Source organism: Euleptes europaea, chromosome 7 (genome assembly GCF_029931775.1).
Source record: "Euleptes europaea isolate rEulEur1 chromosome 7, rEulEur1.hap1, whole genome shotgun sequence".
NCBI classification, from domain to species: Eukaryota; Metazoa; Chordata; class Lepidosauria; order Squamata; family Sphaerodactylidae; genus Euleptes; species Euleptes europaea.
Window position 1 is genome coordinate 45271522 of NC_079318.1, and position 15374 is coordinate 45286895.

At 41.8% G+C, this 15374-nt stretch overlaps 1 protein-coding gene across 1 annotated transcript in view; it reads left to right on the top strand.

The window, feature by feature from the left end:
• The window catches only part of PARP1 (poly(ADP-ribose) polymerase 1), a 35630-nt gene extending 23768 nt beyond the window's left edge, over positions 1-11862 (top strand). Inside the window, exons 11-23 of the mRNA XM_056852681.1 lie at positions 235-303; positions 994-1126; positions 2588-2783; positions 3498-3626; positions 4480-4563; positions 5240-5362; positions 5873-6001; positions 6391-6489; positions 7797-7949; positions 9367-9494; positions 9582-9643; positions 10496-10610; positions 11643-11862. Coding sequence (XP_056708659.1) covers positions 235-303; positions 994-1126; positions 2588-2783; positions 3498-3626; positions 4480-4563; positions 5240-5362; positions 5873-6001; positions 6391-6489; positions 7797-7949; positions 9367-9494; positions 9582-9643; positions 10496-10610; positions 11643-11724 — 1502 coding nt within the window. The 3' untranslated portion in view covers positions 11725-11862. The remainder of the gene's footprint in view (positions 1-234; positions 304-993; positions 1127-2587; positions 2784-3497; positions 3627-4479; positions 4564-5239; positions 5363-5872; positions 6002-6390; positions 6490-7796; positions 7950-9366; positions 9495-9581; positions 9644-10495; positions 10611-11642) is intronic.
• The last annotated feature ends 3512 nt before the right edge of the window (positions 11863-15374 follow it).

Genomic DNA, 15374 nt, shown 5'->3' on the forward strand with positions numbered 1-15374 from the left:
ATCCTTTTAAAAAATTCTCCTTCAATGGGAATTTAATAGGACATACTTTGTTCCTTGCAAACTTTTAGTCCTGAGGCAAAACTTCCTTGCTGAAATTGAACCCAGACAGGAAAATTATTCCCCCAAACCCTCTATAGATTTGAAACAGTTATTCCTTTTGCAGCTCTTGTTCTGAGACTAGAGAATGTATTTTTTAAATGTATGTTAACAAATACTTGCACTTTTTTTGTACAGGAACCAGCAAGTCTGAAAAGAAAATGAAGCTGACGGTGAAAGGAGGTGCTGCTGTGGACCCCGACTCAGGTGACTTCAGAAAATCCTTGTGCCTGTTATCTCTTTTGCTGATATTCTGTCAGAAATGCCTCAATGGGTCATTTTCTGCTAATTTGCAACCTAGAGGTGTTCTGAAGTTCAAGGTCCACCATCGTTGGACTGCCTGGCATCTTCTACAAGGCTGTTCAAGCTCATTAGTGGCTCCTAATTTTTAAGACCTTTCCACATAATGCAAAACTGAGGGACGTCCTTGAAGCATGTCTTAGAATTGCCTCCCATGGATGATCAAGCCTGCACTGCTGCTAGGACACAAATAAGCTGGATAATAATGATGGTTGAGCTGTGAAGGATCCAGTTCCAGATGAGTCTCAGGGTTCTCTAGCAAACTTCCAGTAGTTTTCTCCAGGAAGGTTTATCGTGCTTGTAATGCAAACATGTAAAATGTCATTTAGCTTTTGAACAGTGGTTTTCTCCTGCCTTATCTCATTGTGAGATTGGCTGAATAGGTTTTTTAATGGAAGTATCCAGATATTTTTCAATCCCTGACAATTTTCAAAGTAGTGTTCACAAACACTGTTGAAATGCAATTTGTAGATGCCGTCCTAAATGAATCTGGGAAAGGGGAGGGAATTGTCTTATAGTATCGTGTTAAAAGTTAAAAATAGTAAGATCAAAATGTGTTTTTTTCCCCTAACCTTAATTCATTGCCCTTCCTCACAGGCTTAGAAGATTCTGCTCATGTCTTTGAAAAGGGTGGCAAAATCTTCAGTGCCACTCTTGGCCTGGTAGATATTGTCAAGGGAACCAACTCCTATTACAAACTTCAGCTGTTGGAAGACGACAGGGAAATCAGGTTGGCTGTGCCTCTTTCCTGATTACATGCTTCTGTCTCCCGTTACAACAAAGTTTGAGTTTCATTGGACATACTCTCTGTTCAGTACCCAAAAGGTCTAGTGAAATGAGACCTAAATAAAACAGTGAAATCTATTTGTTATAAAGCACTTATGCACATATTCAAAACAAGCCCTTATGGCAACAGATATAGGGTTGATAAACTAAAACCACATGCCAAACATGTTTCAGCCCTCAGGCCTTCTTCAGTGGTCTAACACGACGTCTTCTGCACACATAAAATTTCATAAATCATTTAGTGTCAGCCCGGGTATGTATTATAAGGTGGTAATCCAAGTATTTAGAAATGTATAAGCACACTGGGCTGGCATTACATTTAGAGTGTGCACCTCATTATCGGCCAAAAGAGGCTGAAGCAGTTCTATTTGGGGCAGTGCCAACCTGTAACCTAGTTTGCAAATCTAATTTGAAAATCTTCCCTTTTGTTCTCTGAGGACTACATTTAGATGTGATGGATTTTCACCCAGCATTTATACAAAGGGATTAGTGACTGATTGGGTTAACCCTTCCCAGACCCATAGGCGTCTGCTCATCAAAACCAACCATTCCCCACCCAGCCTGTGCTGGTTTAGTTCTGGAAATGAAAGCTTCAGCTGTGTTGAAACCTAAATATTAGCATAAAGTCTGCTGCAGTAATGTAGTTAAATTGTGAAACTGCCTGCCCTAGGAAGTGGTGATGGCTGCCAATTTGGAAAGCTTTAAGTGGGTGTGTGGACATATCAATGCCATATACACAAGTTTCTTTTGACGATGTAAAGATAATAGGGCTATCCATGGCTACTAGTCAAAATGAATACTAGTCATGATGCATACCTATTCTCTCCAGTATCAGAAGAGCATGTCTACTATATTAGGTGCTGTGGAACACACGCAGGATGCTGCTGCAGTCGTCTTGTTTGTGAGCTTCCTAGAGGCACCTGGTTGGCCACTGTGTGAACAGACTGCTAGACTTGATGGGCCTGGGTCTGACCCAGCATGGCTTTTCTTCTGTTCTTAATATCATGCAAAATTCCATTTTCTAGGGTGGGGACAACTTTGACCAGTGAGTGGCATGAGAGTTTGGCCACTGCCTATTTTGCCAAACCCCAGGAAGCCCAGTGCAGCAGGAATTGGGGCATTTTTTTTTTAACTTCCATATTTTTTAGTGCAGCTTTTGGATCCCTAAATGAACACATGCTTTAGGTGTGCCTTCTGTAGAGCGAAACTTCAGGAGGCTTTCTTTTTTAGAGTTTGGCTGTGTAGAGAGAACGCCAGGCAGAAGTTTTCAGTGTTGGTGCTGCGGCCCTAATGAAGTGGTAGGAATGGGTGCACCATGAGAGACTGGCTGTGCCCATCATGCCATTCAGAACTGCGGCCTAGTTTAATCCCCTTTTCCTGTTTCTCCCAACTCCTTTGTTTCTAGATACTGGGTGTTCCGTTCCTGGGGCCGTGTTGGCACAGTGATTGGAAGCAACAAGCTGGAGCAGATGCCATCTAAAGAGGAAGCCATTGAACACTTTCTGAATCTGTATGAAGACAAGACCGGCAACTCCTGGCATTCTAAAAATTTCACCAAATATCCAAAAAAATTCTATCCTCTGGAAATAGACTATGGACAGGTATATAGTTAATGTTACTGCTACCAAAGAGGAACTTGCTTCCTTGTCAGTGCCATATACACAAAATTTACTTTTGACTACAAGTGCACGTGCTACCTTAACTGTTGTAGAAGAAAGCCACGTGCCCCTGCTGAATCAAAGCACTGAAACATTTAAGGATCACCCTGCAAAATTTAGCTGTGCCACAACACCTTTTCTGCCAGGGCCCACCTGATTTCCAGCTCAACAGTGTGGCAGCTTTGGCAGTTCAGAAGACATGACATCAGTGAATTCGTCTAATGTGAGGGCACCTGATGGCAAACATCGGCAAATCTAACAGTAGATCCCAGACCTAAGGCTTTCTTTCACACCCTCACATCGCCAGAGTACCCCCTTGAGCATTTGACTAAAATATTCGACCAACCTGGGATAGTATGCCGAGGTTTCCTGAGCCCTGAGATCTCTAGATTTGAGGAAATTAACAAAAAAAGTTGAGAATCTGTTCATTCAAAGTAAAATAATGTTGTGCCTTTTATTTTTTCTGCTTTTCTCCTTGATTGGGACAAACTGGGTATATGTTTGTTCTCTTCAACCAGTGGGTCTAAACTAGTGGGTTAGAGTTCCCAGTTAACTGGGTAAAGTAAGAGAACTGAATGCGTACTCCCATCTCCAGCGTGACTGGTTTAACTGAGAAACTCTGCCTGTGGGTGTAATTAACACTCTTTTTTTCCCTAGGATGAAGAAGCAGTAAAGAAACTGACAGTTAGTGCAGGAACCAAATCAAAGCTTCCAAAGCCAGTCCAGGACCTCATTAAGATGATCTTTGATGTGGAGAGCATGAAGAAAGCCATGGTGGAATTTGAGGTTGCTAATAATCCTTGTTAATAATTCTTTCATGCTTTCCTTTTTATTATGGGATGATGAAGCAACACCTTTTTACACTTTGAGGGCTTTGGCATTCTTAAAGTTCAACACACTGTGCCACCTTTCATAAACTATTCATTACTCTCTCCCTGTGGCAGAAGGGGGTGGCCTGTGTATGAATTTACCTGGCACTAAATTTCTGCTCCTATTCTTCAAAGAGCTAGAGTTTTCTGTGGCAGTACATGAACAGTTAATAACAAGGATATACTATTTTATTACTTATTATTTTATTACTTATTATTTATTATTGGCCTGTTTCCCTCAGGTTTGAAAAGGGGGATGTTAGCTAAATACCAATGATATTTCAATACCAACGATATTTCAATACTCAAAACGTGTAAGCAAACAATATTAAAAACAAAGGCTTATAATTATCTTTATAAATCCTATTTCCTAACTTACTGAGGTGGTACAGTCCCCTGGCCCTGACCTGGATGGCCCAGGCTAGCCTGATCTCGTCAGATCTCTCAAGCTAAGCAGGGTCAGCCCTGGTTAGTATTTGGATGGGAGACCACCAAGGAAGTCCAGCGTTGCTGTACAGAGGAAGGCACTGGCAAACCACCTCTGTTAGTCTCTTGCCTTGAAAACCCCATAAGGGGTCGCCATAAGTCGGCTGCGACTTGACGGCCCTTTACACACACACAGAGTCCCTGGGAGTCCCATAGCACCTTACACTGTGATCATTTAAATAAGAATTGTTGCACATCAGAGATCTTGGGTGTTTGTTGTGAACGATACTTCTACTGAAAAATGAAGGTTCTGCTTTAATTACTTCTGTTTGCCTTATTGTCAGATTGATCTCCAGAAGATGCCTTTGGGGAAACTAAGTAAGAGGCAGATCCAGAGTGCATACTCCATCCTTAATGACGTGCAGCAAGTAAGCATGAAAAACTGTTATGATGAGGGGAGCTCATAAGGCAGGCTGGGCTGGGAGTTGGCTGGTTTTTGCCACTTCTACAAATTACACTTCTTTTAATGAAGGCAATGTGAAGACTCCTGGCTGCACAAAAATTATGGCTTTGTCCCGTTCCAGTCCATCTCCTTTAACGAGATAATTAATGTTTCATCAAAAAGACCTGGTTTGACTACATAGCAACTTATTTGTAGGATTGGGAGCTGGCTGCAGAGTAGCCCTAATTTGGTCCTTTGGTACTACGTCTTTCAAGTGGTATGGTAGAGGCGTGTGAAATTAAGCTAGATTGATGGCTTTTATGCATTGATGCTGTTACTTTGAAATCGTCATACTGTCAGCTCATTTTGGAGGATGGTAGTGTACTTCACTGCATACCAAGAAAGGGACCAGGAATGGGGACTGGAGCTGAGTCAAAGCTCTCTTTGACAGATACTGGCAGTATATGCTCAGAAGACAGAGCTTTTGTGGGCTATGATAACACTTAAGCCTGTTGATTCTACTTGGGATTGCCCTGTAAATTATTCGTGTTGGAACTGTTTTTTACTCGTGCAGTCTCCATTCTGTTGTGTAGAAGTGTTCAGCAAAGTACCTTAATGTTGCTGCAAGAGTTTTTATTTTGCTTGTTTTCCTTCCTATTTAGGCAGTTTCTAGTGGTGGAACAGATTCACAAATATTGGATCTCTCCAATCGCTTCTACACACTGATTCCTCATGACTTTGGGATGAAGAAGCCTCCTCTTTTAAACAACCTAGAATACATTACGGTATTAACTGAGATCTGATACTAATTGTAGAACGCAATTTGGGCACTGTGTGTGCTTTCTGTGCTTCACTATCAGTTGTATTCTTTTCCCTAGAGACCGTACTGGAGATGTGAGATCAAAAACACCTACTTTAGCTTACCTGCATGCAGTGTAGGACTTCCTCAGCTAATATGGGGTAGAGATCCAGGTCCAAATTGTCACTTGGCCATGAAATTTATTGGGTGGCCTAGACTGGTTGCCATCTCTTAGTTTTGTCATTTATTCCAGGTTGTAAGGTTAAAATGTTTGTCTAAGGAGGGCAAATCCTGTACATAGGCCTCAAACCCTTTGGGAAAGAGTAAGATAAAAAGTAACCAAGGCTTATGCTTCTGTTGATGAGAGGACCTGCTGATCTTGTAATTGACTTTTAGTGCAATGTGACTAGCTATAGGATGCCATGGTTTTACTGGGTCACATGCTCAGGCCACAGAAAATGTTCACTACATAAACATATTGTCTTCTTTATCCTAGTCCAAAGTAGAGATGCTGGACAATCTGCTTGACATTGAAGTTGCCTACAGCCTACTCAGAAGTGGAGGTCAGGACGGGGATAAAGATCCCATAGATGTGAACTATGAAAAACTTAAAACAGATATCAAGGTAAAATAGGACTGGCCACATTATGAATAGAGCCTGACTGGCCTTTTCCAACTTGCTCTGGTGGGATTTGATTGATAATGCTAAAAGCTAATTATGCAACATGGCTGGAGAAACCAGATAAATACTGTATTTACCTCAAAGGAAGATTAGGACTTTGTCCAGCTGTGCTATCAAGAAAGGAGGGGGTTATTTTTCATTCGCGTACAAGCATGTATAGTAATTAAAAAAAACCTTTGTATAACCTCTTTTTAGGAAGGGTGTTCCTTTCTGAGTAAATATGGTAACTCAATCTGCAGCTTTGTGAGATGAAAAACCCTCACCTCTATTCTTAAGATTCCTTTTGTCTCATTTATTTTCAAAGAACACATTTTGTCCTCTTTCCCCCATAGGTAGTAGACAAAAATTCAGAAGAAGCCAAGATCATAAAGCAGTATGTTAAGAATACTCATGCCAGTACTCACAATGCTTATGACTTGAAAGTCATGGAGGTAGGTTCTGATTAAAGATTTTCTGTGCTTAAGGGTTGAAATACAGAATTGGTTGGTTTTCTTGCCTTCTTGTTTGCTTTATGCTGAGTACTTTGCTAATCTTTGCGTTGTACTGTGTTATTTGTGTGGGAAGTTGTACTGTGGCATAAAGAGATACAAAGTTTGTGTGACAGTCTGGACAGAAGTCTTTACACTTCCCTTCTACACACAACCATAGCAGGGGATACCAGTAGCTGTACCCTAACGATGCTTAGAATGGACCAGAGAATCTGTGCTGACTCGGCCCCTCCTCTCAAGTGCAAACTTTTTTCCTCACCAACCTGTCCAGGATCTTCCTGCTTCAGGTCGCACAGGCCTACACCTCAGCTCTGCAGCCCAAGCTGTCCCACTGATACTGTCCCCAAGCAATAAGAGAGCAGGGCAGAGCGTACTGACACATCTGTTGCCAAGGCCACTGTCCCAGAACCACCTTGACCTGCTTGCCCTGGAGAGGTGGAGAAGTATGGCCAAGTCAATAAGGACGCAACAGACTGATGAAGCGTTCTCATGTGCCTTGCAAGAGATCCAAGTCCAGGAAGGGACAACAGTGAGAGAAAAGGGGAATAAAAGAGCGTCTCTGGGGATGTCCTAAGTGCTCGAATTAGCATGCACACACACGCCCCAGCATTTTATTCATTCATAGTCAAATTTTAGATGGTATCATTCTCACTGGAAATTCGTCTTCAGAACAGTCTTAAATTTTAAGTTGGTTTAATATAATTAGTAAATTGCAATTTTGTTTTCTTAATTTTATTTTTAACAAACACAAACATGAAAACATTAAAGCATAAACACAATATAACAATATACAAGCGTGACATTCAAAATTGTAACTCAATTAACAGCGTATTTGAATTACATTATTCTTCTCAAAATATTTTTCCATATATAATAAGGTATTTATTACACATATATTACCTAAATCATTATCATTCTGTCTCACTTTAATTCAGTTCTGTTCCAAATTTCTAGTTACATAATTTAAAAAAATTGAAATTGATCTATAAAAGATGTCTGTTTTACCATAGTGGATTGCAGTTTTGATTTTAAATGCTTGCACCTATTTTGCCCCTAAAATTGGATTTTCATGGTTGCTTTCAGACCAGAGAACAGTTTTTGAACGTAAAGCTTTTCTAGATGTGCTTAGTAGCACAGGACACATGCTGTGTGCTCATTAGAATTGAGTTTCTTCTTTTCCTAGTGCGCCTTACTTTCAAACGTGGTTTTGCTATGTATTATTAAAAAAAAATCTTGTTCCCTTCCCACAGGTTTTCAAGATTGAACGCGAAGGAGAAAGTCAGCGTTATAAACCGTTCAAAGAGCTACACAACCGTCAGCTGCTGTGGCATGGTTCTCGCACTACCAATTTTGCTGGTATCTTATCACAGGGTCTCCGAATAGCTCCACCTGAGGCCCCTGTGGTATGTAAAATACTGCGAGCTAACTGGCTTTGTGTAGACATCTTGAGTTTTTCAGTTTCCTGCTACGTTGGAATTCCTGGTCTACAGTAGCCCTGTACATTCAACATACAGGTTGAGTATCCCTTATCCGGACTGCTTGGGACCAGAAGTCCATATATCGGATCTTTCCGTATTTTGGAATTTTTGCATATACATAATGAGCTATCTTGGGGATGGCACACGTCTAAACACGAAATTAATTTATGTTTTATATGTTTTCTGTATTTTATGTTTTATATATGTTTTCTGTATACTTTATATAGCCTGAACATAATTTTAAACAATATTCCTTAATAATTTTGTGTACATTGAACCATCAATGGCACTGCTGAGGGCCTGTGAGTAATGCCTGCATGCTGGCTCAAAAGGTCCAGTTTTCGGATCAGTCTGGATATCGGATGTCCGAATAAGGGATACTCAACCTGTACTTGTATACAGGGAGTGCTCCTAGATAGAGAAGACGGGGCCATGCTTGCTAGTCCTGTCAGACACGTACGCTGTACACTCCATTGGGAATGCTGCTTTTCAAGAGTCCCTGATGGTGGGGAAAGCACCTGCATGCAATCAGTTTGTATGCCCATATATCCTGCTGCTGACAGTTTGAACATGTGAAGGTGAGATTAGCGGGTGTGCTCCTGCTTCCCTCCCTGTATGCTTTGCCGGCACACAGATATGGTTTCTATTGCTAACACAGAAATATCTAGTATAGGAAGGGTGCCCCCCTGGACATTTCAGATGTTGCTCTGGCTGGACTGTCTTGATATGGCCTTCCCTCAACATGATAATATTGGTCAAGACTTCTATTTTATATTTATGTATCTTACATTTTAAGAACTCTGCCAAGATTCCTAAATCCTGATTTTTGGGAATTTTTGGAGCAGACTGAATTTTACTCAAAGAGCCTTGTGTTGCAGAGATGCATGCAAGCAACCCAAAGGCCATCTTGTCCAACCCCTAGCTGTGAGGCAGTACCATCTGTTCACTGTCCTCTCACAAATCAGCCTGCACAGTCTAGACCCACAGTGCCCCCGTGTACTGGAGAAAGCTGATTCCTGGATAGAGCAAGCTCAGTCAGTTTCTGAGAATTACTGTCCAATGTGATATGGAAGAAAGTTTCTTCCTAGCCTGCAGGATGGCAGTTGGTCATGCAACAGGGAATAAGCAAGGCATGTTTCTGGGCATGACTTTCTGCTGCCCCCACCCCTGCCACCTCCCACTGTTTAGTGTCTGAGTTTATGATTTCGGGCAGGTTTGGTGGGACAAGAAGCTGCAGTCTTAGCTCAGTCACCCCTCCCACTAGACTGACTTGCTAAGGCAGTGTTGGAAATGCTTTTCTGTAGTGTCACATGCTGTTAAGCTGCCAATGTTCTCTCCCTAGACCGGCTACATGTTTGGTAAAGGTGTCTATTTTGCGGATATGGTATCCAAGAGCGCCAACTATTGTCACACCTCCCAAAATGACTCCGTAGGCTTAATCTTGCTGGGAGAAGTTGCCCTTGGAAATATGTAAGTAATTTGTATTTAGAAAGGCTTTGTATTACAGGGGGCAACCATCAGTATCTTACTCGAAGTAATAACCTCTCTGCTTGATAGGTACGAAATGAAGAATGCTTCCCATATCACCAAGGTGCCGAAAGGAAAACACAGTGTCAAAGGTAAGCCTCATTTGAGTGTGTGTGAAGAAATGTTGTCATAGTACCTTGTAGATAAATTCATGAAGCACAGTGGAGGGATGTTCCTTAATATGTATTGTTAATTATTATAGAAATTATTTTAGCCTTACTATGATCTTATGCTAAAAATCCCAAGGAGAATGTGAGCAGTTTGCTTCAGTTGTCCAGGGCAAAGGACTTTTGTTCACAAGATCATGGAAACAGAAAATGAAGGTTCATATATACATTAGAGCCAGTGAGGCATACTGTCACATTCACCTACTCAGCCATGATGCTTCTTGAGTAGCCTTGATCTAAATTACCTCTTTTCAACCTGTGAATAAAATGAGATACGGATATATTGTAACCCACCGTGAGTTCTTGGGATCTAGTAGGGAAAAAGTAAACACAAATGAATCCAAAGGAATTTTGGATGATTATAAGACTATTAAATACTCAGCATTAAGTCCCTTTGAAGGAATGGTGTTTGTTCCTAAGCTCCTCTGGGAAACTTGTGTTCAGCCAGTTTCAGTAGCACTTAAAGTAGCCACCTCAAGAGCAAATTACAAAGAGGTGGAGTATAAATATATCAATTTCTTCATTTATACCTTCATTTAGACCCAAAACAGCTTGCATCGTTATCCTGTCTTCCATTTTCTTCTCAGAAGAAATCTGGGATTAAGGTTGGGTTGAGTTTTTGTGACTGGCCCAAGGTCACCTAGTAGACTTCCATGGCACAGTGGGGATTCAAATCTGTTTTACCACAACTGACTATCTTGACAAGCTGAAAAGGCTTTCAGTGCAGAAGGGCACTTGCCAACATGAATGCTGTTTTTTTTTGCTTTCTTAATACAGGCTTGGGCAAAACTGCACCAGATCCCTCAGCCACTATCTCTCTTGATGGCGTAGATGTTCCTTTAGGCAAAGGAATACCATCGGGAGTTAGCGACACCTGTCTTCTGTATAATGAGTATCCTTTGAAGCACGTTTTTCTAAGGGAATGTATTGTTCCACGATCACCATGGCAGAGCTGCCTGCCTGTCTGAAGCTGCTTCCACCCAGCTGAAGGCCATCAGTAAAGGATCTTGGGGTCTCTAGCCAGTGTTGTGGAGGGGGCATTATCTGTTGCTTGGAAAGCTTAGCTTGAATGAAATTGGCTTCCACTGCTGTCAGGAAGTTGATCAGATAGAGGCTGTATAGGCACAAAATAGGTATTCAAATAGGGCATACTCTAGATTCTGCTCTGGGCTGGTCAGTTGACAGCTGTGACCAACCTGAGATGCTTTTTGCAGTTGCACTTGACTCATTGACCAGTAGGAGATAGGGATGTTGTTTGGTACCTGGCATATCAACTTCTGCAGTAAACTCTAGGTGGAGCTTCCTTCAGGGACAGTTTGGAAGCTACACCTGATTCAGGACACAACAGGCCTTGTCTTGCCTGACACCACATGTAAGGTACAGGTGTTACAGTGCATCTGCAACTACAATAGCTGCCAGTTTGCTTCTAGGCCCATTACAGGGTGCTGACAAAAAGCCATGTGGCCTGAAGGCTGCAAAGAGATGAAGGAATGTGACGAAATTCCCCCTGCCTTCCTCTAGCACCAACAAAGTTTTTGCTGTACTGTAATATTTCTGCCAAGTTTTCTGATGATGCAAGAGCAAGGTGGGACATCTTCGTGATCTTCCCCCTCCTCACTGCATCTCCTGTGCTCAGTGACTTTTTGTCCATAGGTGTGTGTGACCTACAGGAATGCCTTTTCAGCAGGAAGGGAAAGGTGAGGGAAGGACCAACACCATGAGTGCTTTCTGCAAGTGCAACCCTAGGATTTCAGCTTCCTAGAAGCACCTAGTTGGCCACTGTGTGAACAGACTGCTGGACTTGATGGCCCTTGGTCTGACCCAGCATGGATTTCTCTTAAGTTCTTATGACCTCATGCTAATGTTCTTCATGAAAATTCTTTTTAAGAAAATAAACCTTTCCTTAATTCATTGTTCCCTACAGATATATTGTCTATGATATTGCTCAGGTAAACCTGAAGTACCTGCTGAAGTTGAAATTCAACTATAAGACATCTCTCTGGTGAACAAAGATTGGAAGGGCCTGTTAAAGAGTTAATAGTGTAAACTTCTGAAATGCCTAAGCATCCGTTCCTATTGCTGAGATACCAGAAATAGGCTGCAGAGCTTTGAGTGAACTTCAGCAATCACCTTAGCAAGGCTTTTCTTTTATATACTTTGAGAAACGTTTCCTTTCTGACCCCTTCTAGTTTTGGGACTATTGTGTGTCTTTTAACTGACAGACCAAAAAATCCCCTTTGGTTTTAGCCTTTTGTAAGTGAGGCAGGGAGGAGAAACTTAGAATGGTTTACACACTTTTGGGTTTTCAACAACAACAAAAACTTCCTTAGTTTCTATTATGAATAAATGTTAAACATGTTTATTTTGAAGTAAAAATAAAAGCTAATTTCATACTAAATCTTTATTTGTATCCACACTTTCATTGATTTCAGTGTGATCCTTTGGTCAGTACACAGGGCCTGTTTCATATAACTGTGATCCTTTTCTCAACCAGCAATCAACGGTGTAGCACTAAGGAAAGCTAATGTAGCAGCACTGGCGGGATCTCTTCCAGTGACTGACAGCTCCCTCTCCACCCTCCACAATTCTGGGCACCTACATCCCCACCCGACCTATACCCAGGAAGCAACAATCCTCACCTGGCAGCAGCTAAAGAACTCCATGATACCACCCAACACAGTACACAAGCCCACTGCACCACCACTATTCTCACCCAAATAGGCAGAAACCAGAGCACCTCAAGAATCCAGGGGTTTTCCAAGAGACCAGTTGCTGTCTCAAGAAAAAAGACATAAACTATACCTAAGGCACTGGATATGCTCTTTGTATGAGCAGAGGTAGATTTTTAGATGGGTGCCATCCACATAAACAAAGAACGACAGGAGTTTCTCCAGCAGGCAGCGTTAGTAATTCAGTGCAAAAGGCCCATGCAAGAGATGTCTGCCCTGTCCCCCAGTGTGGTGGTAGTGAATGTAGCTTCCATGTTGAAACAGCATTGCCTTTCATGATGCATCTATCTGGTACATTTTTATCTCCCCCTTCCTCCAAGGAACTCAGGGTGGCATATGTAGTTCTTCAAATTTTGTCCTCAGGACACCCTGTAGTTTAGGCAGAGTGTGTGTTGACTAGAAGATGAAGGTGACTCAGTGACCTTCGTGGCAGAATGAGGATTTGAACCCAGGTCTCTTAGATTGTCATCTGACACTAACCGCTAAAATATACCAACTCTAAGTGTTCTAGAGATATCTACTTCACGTAGAAATTAGTGGGAGGACAAAAGGAACCACACTCCACAGACACCACTGCAAGGTATGCTTTCAACAGTGTTCTTCCATTCTACATGGCTCAGCACACACACACACCGTCTGTTCCCCCTGATAGGGGTGTCATCTGGGAGGGTGGTTAGTCACTGGAAACCCTCTTTAGCAAAACACCTCTGTACCCCTCTTTTCTTGAACAAGGTATGCATTGCAGGCATTGTACTTTTTGAGGAATTGTCTTTTACATTCCCTAGCTTGCCTTTGCAACCTCAGTTACAGCTGTGAAGTTGAGAATCCTGGTGTCTTCCTGGGACAGATTTGCCATAATGGTTTGGAAAAAGAAATAACATCACATGAGGTCAGAATGGTGTGATCCTAATAAGAGACTTGTGTTCATGGACTGGTGTTTACTTATCCTCGGGCAGTGACTTGGCCAAACAGTTGGCCAAAATGCTATCCTTTTCTGTGGTTATGTGAAAGGAGGAAGAAAGCAAAGCATATATATTGGGGTCTCCATTAAGTCCAGTAGGAACATTTTGACCTATGCCACCTATTTCAGTCACATCATGCCACCATCCGGGACGGGTAAGTGTGGATTCTGACAAAGCCCTATTCTTCCCTTACCATGCCCTAAACTTCATCCCACATGTTCCTTGTACGTACAGCATTCCCTTTACATACAGCAGCAGCCACTGGTGTGTCAAAGGCTTTTAAGGCTCCTTGTGTCAGGCTGGTTATGAACAAAACCACAAAATGCTGAGATATGAACCCTCACAACCCCAGGGTAACATGCTACCACTAGTCCCCTTAGCTAACCTGCCAGTCAGAGACCAAGGGACTAAGAACACAGCCCTGTGACGTAAAACACATTCCAACAGACCGTTATTCTGGTACCTGTAGCCAATAAGGGGTAGAGTACAGGATTCAGATTGAAGCCCCAAAAACCCAAGAACACCACAAAGTATAATAAGGTTTATTAAAAGAATGTGCAAGAATATACAACATATGAGAAGGATAAAATAATAAAGCTAAGAATCTAACCTAAGGACATTTACAAGCATTGGTTCTCTAAATCCATATGTTACCTGACAAGACCTGAGTCCAACAGAGTTTCACAGCCCAAAATTTGAAACAGACCGACAACCTATGCTGGACAATGAAATTCCTCTCTCAGGCACTGGGAGGCAAACCTTTTCCTGCCCACAGAAAGCCTCCTAATCTTAAACAATTTCTCACAACAAAGCACTTCCTAACATGGACACATACTCTGGGATGATGCCAACTCTGTCCCCGTACTCACCCTGAACACAATCGCCAGACTTAATGCCAGCCATACCATCTCAGGTTCATTCACTTGTTCATCTTCCAAGTGTCAGCAATGCCCTTTCTACGCTCTACACTGGACAAACAGGTCAGTCCCTATGCAAAAAAATAAAGTGATAAATCGGACATTAAAAATCACAACACTCAAAAACCAGAGGAAGAACATTTTAATCTTCCAGGACATCCCATTGCTGACCTAAAAGTGGCAGTCCTCAAACAGAGATGCTTCAAGAGGTGATTACATTAGACTTCTGTGTTTGAGGTCATTCTTAAATTGAGAACAATGGACACTCCACACACACACACACACACCCTGGATGAATAGGGACATTCTTATCTCCAGTGCCAATTTTGTGTCCCCAATTTTCTCCCCTGCTCTAAACAAGCTAATTGCATTTCGCATTGTACCTTTGCATCTTGATTCCCTTCTTTGCAACACGCCTCCCACCTTCTGACTGGGATATACATGGGTTACCGTATTATGTATTCCCAGCGATGTATTAAGAGTTTGAAAATGTTATAAAAAATGCTGTTCGCACTTTGTTTGGCCCCTTTAGCTGTGAAGTCGTCTTCCAACCATTTTTTAGCCGTGGCATCAAAAAAACCTTTTAAAGCGATGTTTTTTATAACATTTTCAAACTCTTAATACATCGCTGGGAATGCATAATGCGGTAACCCCCATGGTTACACCAAACAGGAATGTAATTACCCAATACTACAATGTCTTACATAATTAATAGAACTTTGAGGGATTGAAGCGCAGTTAAAAGTATTTAAAAACCTTTCCTTAAAAATCATTTAGCTCTTGAAATATGTTATCTTTTTTAATGGGTTGGTTCAATTTTTCCACGGGAAAAGTTGGAGCAAAAACTCTTCCAGTTTTTCCTATTCTCCCCCCCCCACCCCCCCAAAAAGACTTCACAGCTCTAAAAATGATTGTGCTATGGAACAGGCATATGGCATAAGCTCTCCAGATCAAGTTCATGGGAACAAGATCAGGCAGTAGCAAGGAATAATCCACTGAGCAGTGAGAACATGTCAGGGAAATCATGACAAAGTTTAGCTGTGCTAAA